The sequence below is a fragment of the Humulus lupulus genome, chromosome 4 (assembly GCF_963169125.1).
Source record: "Humulus lupulus chromosome 4, drHumLupu1.1, whole genome shotgun sequence".
NCBI lineage: Eukaryota > Viridiplantae > Streptophyta > Magnoliopsida > Rosales > Cannabaceae > Humulus > Humulus lupulus.
In genome coordinates, this window is record NC_084796.1 from 184,928,390 (window position 1) to 184,938,410 (window position 10,021).

General features: G+C 37.1%; 1 protein-coding gene across 1 annotated transcript; it reads left to right on the forward strand.

Moving 5' to 3' along the window:
- Positions 1-787: 787 nt before the first annotated feature.
- LOC133832728 (uncharacterized) lies at positions 788-2,047 on the forward strand. The gene is made up of 2 exons (XM_062263035.1): positions 788-1,237; positions 1,538-2,047. The coding sequence occupies exons 1-2, from the start codon at positions 788-790 to the stop codon at positions 2,045-2,047; spliced, it is 960 nt and encodes a 319-aa protein (XP_062119019.1).
- Positions 2,048-10,021: the final 7,974 nt, after the last annotated feature.

Below are 10,021 nucleotides of genomic sequence, written 5' to 3' on the forward strand. Positions count from 1 at the left end.
TTGGTGTTGGAAGCTGGGGTTCTGCATTTTGATAGAAAACCAGTGATAGTGAAGCCTTGGTCGGCTAATTTAGACACTCTTAAGGCAGTGAAATTTGTTCCTGTTTGGATAAGATTGCCAGGACTGGGACTGTAATATTGGGGTACTAAATGCTTAAGTGCCCTTATGAGCACAATAGGGAATCCGTTATTGGTAGATAAAGTTACTAAGGATAGGTCTATGATGCAATTTGCTAGAGTGTTAGTGGAGATTGAAATTTATGAGAATCTCCCTAAATCTGTTCAGTTCCTTAATGAGAAAGGGCAGTTAATGGATCAAGTTTTGGAGTTTGAGTGGCTTCCAACACAATGTAGAGGTTGTAAGGTGTTTGGTCATACTGAAAGAATGTGTAATAGGAAGCTAACTGAGACTTGGAGGCAGAAAGGCCGAAATGGAGAAGTTGAGGCTAAGCAAAGTGCTGTGGACCAGGTGCCAGTTTCAGAGGAAAAGGGTGTTACCAGTGGGGAGAAGGATACCATTACTAAGAGTTCAGCTGATTTGGGGTTGTCTGAAGCCCAGGGGATATCATAGCTTCAGGGTCAATTAAAGGATACATCAGAACAAATAGTTGAACCAGATAGGAACACCAATGATAGAGTTAATTCGGATTGGACTACCCCTAAAAGGGTAGGGGGTACTAAGAAGGCAACTCTAAAGGCACAGAATAAACTGAGAAATTCTTATAGTGTTTTACAAGATAAGGTGATGGAGGTCACAAACTTGGGATTAGCAACAACAAGTTTGTTTAATGGAGAGTCACAACATGCTTAGCTGGAATGTAAGAGGTATTAATAAAAGGGAGAAACAGGTTTCTCTGAGTAAGTTTTTTTTTGTGAATAAAATTGGTCATGGAGCCCTGTTGGAGACCAAACTTCATGGTGATAAAGTTGGGAAAATGATGAGTTCTTTTTTCATAGGGTGGAATTACTACTCGAGTTCTGCTTCAGAAGGTCGTTTACTGATTTTATGGCAGCCTCAGGTGGTGACTGTTGAGATTTTGAAGGAAAGTGACCAGTTTGTTCATATCTGTGTTAAAGAGGTTAAGTCTAATAAGTTGTTCTGTGTTACGTTTGTGTATGGTAGAAATTCTACTGAGGGTAGACTTCCTCTTTGGGTTGATCTTGCTGGGTTGAGTTTCCCTGCCAATCCATGGATAGTGGCTGGGGACTTTAATGCTGTTTTTGAGGGTACTGATAGAGTGGGTGGCTGAACCATTTCTGCCCTTGAATTGGAGGAGGCTCAAAAGTGGAGGGCATTGGGTTTAGTTGATGAGTTGCACTCCACAGGGTCTCATTACACTTGGACAAACAAGAAAGATAATGATAATAGAATTTACTCTAAACTGGATAGAGTTTTTAAAAATGAAGAATGGTTGGATTTGTTCCCTCAAGCTGAAGCTGTTTTTAACTGGGATTTGCTCTCTAATCACTGTTATTGCATCATCAAATTGGGAGCTACTGTAAACTGTGGCATTAAGCCTTTCAGATTCTTCAATTAGTGGACTGACCACATTAGTTTTGAAGATACTGTCTTGAAGAGCTGGAACAAACCTATTAAAGGAGCTGGGCTGGTGCGTATTGTTAGAAAACTGAGTAGACTTAAGGTAGTTTTGCGTAAGTTCAATAAGCATTTTGTGGGAGATGTTGCTCAGAATTATAGTTTGGCTAAGGATAAGTATCAATCTGCCCAAGCTTCTCTTCAAAAGAACCCCCACTCGAAAGAGTTGCAAAGAGAGGAATTGTTGGCTGGTGAAAGTTTTACTTTTCATTCTAGAGCTTATGACAGTTTCTTGAGACAAAAAAGCAAAGTTGATTGGCTGCGTTATGGGGATGATAACACGGCTTACTTTCATGCGTGTTTGAAACAAAGAAGAGCTAATAATTGTATAACCTCAGTTGTTACTGAATCGGGTCAGTTAATTGAGAAGTTTGATGATGTTGTGGGTCACTTTGTTACTCATTTTCAGAAAATCATGGGTAGCAACAGTAGTGCTTCGGTTCCTATTTAGCCTTCCTGTTTCAGGTTTGGTCACAGATTATCTTTGGAGCAACAGATCAATTTAGTTAGGCCTTTTACTAAAAAGGAAGTGAAGGATGCCTTGTTTAGCATTTGCTCTATTAAAAGTCTGGGGCCGGATGGGTACGGATCTGGCTTTTTTTAAAGCCATGTGGGGCAATTTAGAAGCTGAAATTTCAGAGGCCATATTTGACTTCTTTGAGAGTGGTGTCCTGCCCGAGGAGGTTAATATGGCTACCATTTGCTTGGTTCCTAAGATTGAGACTCCAGCTAAGGCAGCGGATTATAGGCCTATAGCTTGTTGCAATTCTATTTACAAGTGTATTTCTAAAATGCTCTGTGGTAGATTGGCAACAGTTCTTCCTAGTTTAGTCCATCAAAACCAAGAAGAGTTTGTTAAAAACAGATTGTTGGCGCACAATATTCTTATTCTTCAGGATATTATAAAAGGCTATAAAAGGAAAAATACTTCCCCTAGGTGTGTGATGAAAATATATCTGAGTAAAGCCTATGACATGCTGGATTGGAATTTTATGGAGGCTATTCTCACAGCGTTTTGTTTTCCTAACAAGTTTATCAAGTGGATTATGGCTTGTTTGAAGGACCCCTCTTATTTGATCCTTATGAATGGTAGGATTCAAGGGGAGTTTAGAGGTAAAAAAGGCCTTAGACAAGGAGACCCAATCTCTCCGTTGTTGTTTGTTCTCGCTATGGAATACTGTACTAGGCTGTTATATCAAGCCTCAATTAACAAGAGGTTCAGATTCCATCCAAAGTGTAAACCTCTAAAGCTTGTCAATCTTTGTTTTGCCGATGATTTGGTTTTTTTTTGTAAGGGAGTCTCAAGTTCAGTTCAGTTAATGAGGGATGGTTTTACTGAATTTTTCTTGGCATCTGGTTTGTCTGCTAACATGAAGAAATCTCAGGTCTACTTTGGGGGTTTGGATGATAGAGAGACTCATCAATTGCTAGAGAGGCTTCGCTTCTCTGAAGGGTGCTTTCCTCTCAAGTATTTAGGTGTTCCGCTTCGAACAACGAAGTGGAAGGCTGGAGATTGTGCTATCATCATCACTAAGATTCAACAGAAACTTCATACTTGGGCTAGCCGTCATCTCTCGTTTGCAGGGAGGGCTCAATTGGTTAATTCTGTGCTGTTGAGTATTAGATCTTTTTGGATGAGCATTTTTATGCTCCCTAAGAGTGTCACCAAGGAGATAGATCGCTTGTGTAGAAACTTCCTCTGGGGAGTTAAAGACAGCAATTCTAATCGTAGTTAGTTGCATTTCACTGCCTGGAATCTAGTGTGTCTTCCGAAATGCATGGGTGGTCTTGGGTTTAAGGAGGGTTGCACTTGGAATACAGTTCTCCTTGCTAAGTTTGTTTGGGCTGTTTCTAGTAAGCAAGACATCCTTTGGGTGAAATGGGTGGACTCAATTTATCTAAAGGGTCAGGATTTCTGGTCTTACATTGTTCCACAGGATGTTAGTTGGTATTGGAGGAGATTAGTTAAATTGAGAACTGTTTTTTCTGCTAATAGTTTAGCTGAGGCAGTCAAGAATGATAAACTCTGCTTGAAAGTTTTGTATCACAGGTTACTCAACAGGGAAAGAGTTGCTTTTGCTAATGTGGTCTGGTGCTCCTTGGCTATACCTAAGCATAGGTTCATCCTTTGGCAAGAAACTCTTGGTCATCTCCTTACTCAAGACAAGTTGCATTACTGTAATTTGGAGCTGCCTTCTTTGCTGTGTCCTGTTTGTGAAATGGAGCAGGAATCTCATGCTCATTTATTTTTTGTTTGTCCCTTCTCTCAACAGATCAGGGCTCAAATGGTGGACTAGTTGGGTAGGGATTTATGGCCGAGCTCTTATGAGCATTGGTGTTCCTGGATGATTGGTAAGCCGAAAGGTCTGAAGCATCAGGTCTTTGCTGCAGCCTTGGCAGCTACTGTGTATATGATTTGGAGGAATAGAAACCATTGTGTGTTTGAGCTTAGTTCTTTGTCTGTTGGTAATGTTACTCAGTTGATCAAGTTCAATTTGAGAAATAGATTAGCCAGAATTCCTAAAGTGAAAGTTAAGTCTAGTGAGTTGGCGTTTTTTGAGGCAGTTGTTCAGTTGTAATTGTGTTTGTTTGGCTCATTGAGCTTGGGCTGTACTTATTCTGTTTGTTTTCAATATATTCATCTTTCCATAAAAAAAAAATGTATAATTTTTATGCATGTGTTCGCACTTTTAATATAACATGTGCTGAAACATTATTTTTAAAAGTTGTAAAATTGGAACTCAAGAATGCTTAAGGTTTATTTTTTTTTAAAATGTACAAGTTGAGAGTTCTTTTTGCCAAGCTTAATTAATTATAAATAGTATTATTTTATGACATAATGAGTTCTAGAAAAAAATATAAAAATGTCACATTTTATTTAGTCAAAAGATAAATTTTATTCTTAATTTTGTTAAATTCAAAAAGCAGCTTAAATTTAAGTTGTGCATTTATTTTGAAAAATGGGTTTCCAAAATAAATTATTTGATAATAAACAAATTTATGCTCTTATGGATTTAAGCCACAATTATTGTGAGTTGAATAAAACTATTTAAAAAATTTATGCTTATTCATTGGTATGCTTTTAAGAGGACAAATAATAGCAAACTAAAGTTGGTAATTAATTTTGAGTTGAAAATGCAATGTAACGACCTGACTTTTCTTAACTAGACCCACTGAAATGCGACTATGACTATCCGGGGTCAACTAGACCCTTATGGTCAACTTTGGTAAAAATCAGACATTAAAAAAACTAAATAAACTTTAAAGTAAACTTTAGAAAATTTTACATTGGAGTACTTTGAAATAAAATAGTATTTGGATGGGATCCCATAGTTTTAAAAACAAAATGTAGTTAAACGTAACTTAAGAAATAGTCTGTAGCCACATGGCTTTCTTTAAATAAACTAGTAAACATTAAATTGATAAAACTGTTACTGGACTCAGCGGAAAACTTAAGAGAACCCTGACAACCCTGCAGGTCAGTTGTTTCACAGTATGCATACTTTAGACAAAATCCCCTCCAGCTCATTGCACTGCTCCTTAAGCTTTGCCCTTACCTACACACACATAGTAACTGATGAGCTATAACGCTCAGTAAGGAAGCTAGCTACAACTCATGATTCTACTATCCAAAACAAACTTTGCATAACAGAAATGCATATCTAGAAACTGCAAACTGAGCAACACGTCTAGCATATTCACATAAGTCAAAGTGTTGCGTAACATACTGAAAACATATAACTGAGCCATCGTGTTATCTGTGGGGTTTTAATCCCAGTGTGGCCTCCACGGCCCAGAGAATACTCACCTCTCGTACCAAAGGGGTACACTCCGCTAAAACACGATGACTTTAATGACTTGGCGGATAACCCCACTGTACGGCTGCATGGGGATCCGCCCTCACAAGGCCTTATACTAAGCCATCGAGTTATCTATGGGGTCATGATCCTCGGGTGGCCTCCGCGGCCCAGAGAATACTCACCTCCCGTGCCAAAGGGATAAACTCCGCTAAAACCCGATGACTTTACTGACTTGACGGCTAACCCCACTACACGGCTGCATGGGGTCCACCCTCACAAGGTTTCCCTTGACATTCACAAACATTGCACATGCATTCATGATAACTTTACTGCACTAAGCACATTCAAACCCAATAGATGGGTACTATCATGCACATCAAGCCATATAATCACAAATATATATAGCAACTCGAATTTAACCGACAGTATACAAACATGCAAACAATTCACTAAGATCACAACAAGCTAAGTTACTCTTGGTGTATAGTTCATTACCTCTTGTCCTTAGCTTTCGCGAATTATGCCTTTGTGAGTATTTCCGATCGCGTTTAGACCCTATAATCATATTGGGACAATATATCTTAGTTTATGCTTACTAGGATTCTAAAATATATAAGGGAATTTAAAAAATAAAAATAAAAAACTGAAATTCCTGACCCTGGCCCAAACCCTAGCCCTTGGGGTAAAATGACCATAATACCCCTCTCATAATCCCAAACTCAACTTAGAAAATTATTATCTCCAATAATAATTTTATCCTAGGCCATGTTCGAAACTTCAAGTAAAAACTCCAATTATTTCTTAAAATTCTGTTTTCCGATGCTCGAGTCCAATTCACGAGCCCCGAGCCAACTTCTTGATCTTGAGACTTAAAATTGGTAATATTGTACTTTTTAACATATTTTCCAAGTCCTTGAAAATATTTTATAGGTTCCAAGTCATAAAATCTAAACTTTGAAACTTATTCCCGAACCTAGAACTTTTCATGAAGGTTAAATAATAATTCCCGAGCCTAGCACGCAAATTATTAATCTTAGATATTACTTAGATAAATTTTCTAAACCTCGATCCTCAAATATCAGTTTGTAGACTTTGGGGTACCTAATCCCAAGCTTCGCGAAAAAATTCCAAAGTTTTGGGACCAACTACCATTTTTGGTCCCTTTGGTTACCAATCAGTAACCATTAGTAACTTGTTGCTGAATGGATGAACATGCACGTGAACACTCCCATTGTCTTCTTCCTTGTACACATTCAGCCATTTCTCTCCCAAGCCATACCCGTCTCCATCTTTCCTCACCTAGGCAGTCACCGTTTCACTTCTAACCACCATGACCACCATTCGGCTACCACAACCACCACCCTCATCACCATCGGGCTCCGTCCGTGACCACTCAAAGTGGCACTTCCATGCACGGTCAGCCACCATCTTCAATCTTAAACCACCACCAAACCCTCTCAAATCTTAAGACCACATATATTATACTATTTCCAAGACCTTAATGAGTGTTTCTAATCCCAAGACACTGATTAAAACCATACATAACAGTCCAAAAAAAGTCATCACCATCCTAAGAAACAAAGATGAAAAATCGGAAACGTAAAACTACGAAGGAAATCTATGAATATATACCTCTTACTATGGCCGGTTCTTGGTGGTTTCTTCTTCTCCTCATCTTAGTAGACAACACTATGAACACAACAAAACCATTTGACATGAATTTGGTACTCAGAATCTAAGGGAAAAATCAACGCAAAGGTAGGTTCGGACTTACGTTTTTCTTCTGACTATTCTTGTACCGAACTCCCTATAACACTCCCTTCTTTCTCTTGCTTTCTTCTACAATCAAAACAGAGGCTCTAAGGATGTGTCTAAAGTCTGTAACCCAAAGAAAAACTCACCTTGACTTCTCCTTCTTGGACCCGAAGTGGTCGTATTCTATAAGAACACAAAATGTTCTTCCTCTCTAACCTCTCCCAGTTTCTCGCTGCATTTTGTGAAATTAACAAGAAAATAAAGAGTATCATGATTCCAACTTTAATTGAGTCTTTGATAATGGTCTCACGTATGCATGTTACATGCAAGTGCACTTTTATGCATAATTATATGATATTTGATTAAGTCAATGGTTCTTTTTTTTTAATGATCATTGAGGATTGATTAGTGGAACTGACATTATTATTTTTGTGAATTTATGTGAGATTGGAGAGTATGACTTGATGTTTGAATTCTTGTTAGTGTTAAGTTTGTGGTGAAACTTGTGTGAGATAGGTGCCACGTGTGCATGGACCATGCACATGTGGGATGTACTTGAGATGTTTATGTGTGGTTTTACATGATATTAAGACAAGTGTTTGATTGTTATTCTAGGCTCGTTATGAAGTTATCTCTCTATTTTAATTGCTTGGACTTGAGGTAAGAAAGTTAGATTCTTATGTGACATGTTTGAAAGTTTGAGAATTAAACTGATATCATGAGATGAATTTTTATGTTTGTTATATGTTGTATGATTGTATCAAAGAGTAGAGAGTTGTTAGCGTGTTGCACGCGACACAATAGAGAAGTTACTAAGATATGCTTTCCTAGTTACCTCACAGAGATGTCATTTTTATTTTTGTATATTTGTTTTCAAATAAAGTTTATGTTTATTATGGAATGCCTATGATATTTTATTTTTAAAGTTAATATGTTGAGACTAGTTTTGTATTGTGTTTACTTGTTATATGTTCTTGTTTGAAGAACTTCCTTACTGGGCTTTTAGCTAACCCCTTACTTTCCCCCTTTCAAGTAGACAATGTTTGGAATGCATGGTGAGCTAGAAGTAAGGGTGAACGACGGGCAGATTGGGCGGGTTTTGAGCGATTTATGCGGGTTTTTATTTGGCGGTTTAGAAAAATGCAACCCATAACTGTCCAACAAGTGTGCGGTTTGGGTGGTTTTTTATGGGCGTTTTAATGGGTGGGTTGGTTTGATTTAAAGTTCAAAATCATCAACTAATGATATTTAAAATTACAAAAAATTGTAGACCATAAAGTTCAAATTTATACCATCTTTACTCATCAATGTCATCATGAATAATAACTTGATAAAATATTATCATATCGCAAACTTGATTCTTAAACTTTACAAAATAAAATTCTAATAATAATCTAAATTATAAAAAATTATAAATGATATTAAACTCATCAATCCACACATTAATAATTTCAACAATTTGAGTTTTGTTATGAAGAATTTCACTAATATTAAACCATCAAAACAAGTAACACTATTTCTTTTTTTATCTATTTTTCTTAAACAAGTTTTTATAAACAATTCCTAAGTTACCACCATTAGTCTCATAACAACGAAAGTTTCATTAAAAAATGTTAAATCTTTGAACTACCATAAATATATACATGTATAAATATAAAGAATATAACGATTCACATCCCAAAATTCAGTATCTCCATCAAACATATTAAAAGGGTCGCAAACTTTAATTATTTTTAATGAACCCTTTATGGGTTGTATTTTTAGATTTAGATTATTACTATAGATGTATACACAAAATAGAATAAAGTAGTTGGTGTAGGTCAGACCCTCCTTATATTATTGCAACATGTACCCAACCCAATTTCAGCGGGTTTTTTAATGGGTGGGTTCAAAGTGGGCTGGTTTTGATGGATTGGGTGGGTGGGGCAGATTAGTGGTTTTTTTTTTTGTGCACCTCTAGCTGGAAATTTCCAAAGTCATGTGTGTATGTCGTGGGGAGCTCTGAACGAAATCGATTTTAGAAACGCTAATAGATTTATTTTGAGTTTTATTTATGTTAATTTAAAACATTAGTGGGACCTTTTCTATTTTCTTATGAATTGCATAAAAGACACTTTATTTTGTATTTGAACAAATGGGGCCATATTGCGTGTTTTTAATAAGGCCCCACTGAACATTTTGGATAATTGTTGGCATTTCTCTAAATGAGCATAAACTGGTATTTTTATAAAGTAAGATTTCATAGGGTGTTTACAAATGGTATCAAAGACGGTCGTGCATTTTTTTCTAGGAACCCCTCTGCATACATACTAAAGACTGGGAAAACCTCATCTCACTGTGTCGTAAGTATATATTCTAATTTGTTTTATTTGATTTACTTTCTTTTAAGTTCTTAGTACGATGGTTGCAGATTAGTCATTCTGCCTCCAATAATTATGACGTCTAGAAAGAAACTTCGTCAAGAGATTCGTGAGATTCCAAAGGTTCAAATTGATGAAGTTAACGACAAGGATGAAAGGATTTCCATCCTTCGAAAGACCATTGTTGCATGTGAGTGCATTTGGTCTATTGAGCAGTATTGGGTGTTGAGACTAGCATTAGCTATGTTTCCTGAGGCCTTCTTCAACCTAACCATGATGTCAAATGATGTGCTTCAAGATACCCAAGAGCCTAGCAGATTTAGATACCTCATACATTGATTCTTTGATTTTTATGAGTTTCACTGAATGGAGTTAATCCTCACGTCTGATGAGGATGGAAATCTAGTGCAGTGCGAGGATGTGGTAACCGATCCTATGGGCGAAGCAGCACATTGGGAGGTGCTCTATGCCATACTTGATGTGAAGGACAAGGGCTATGCAAGAGCTAGC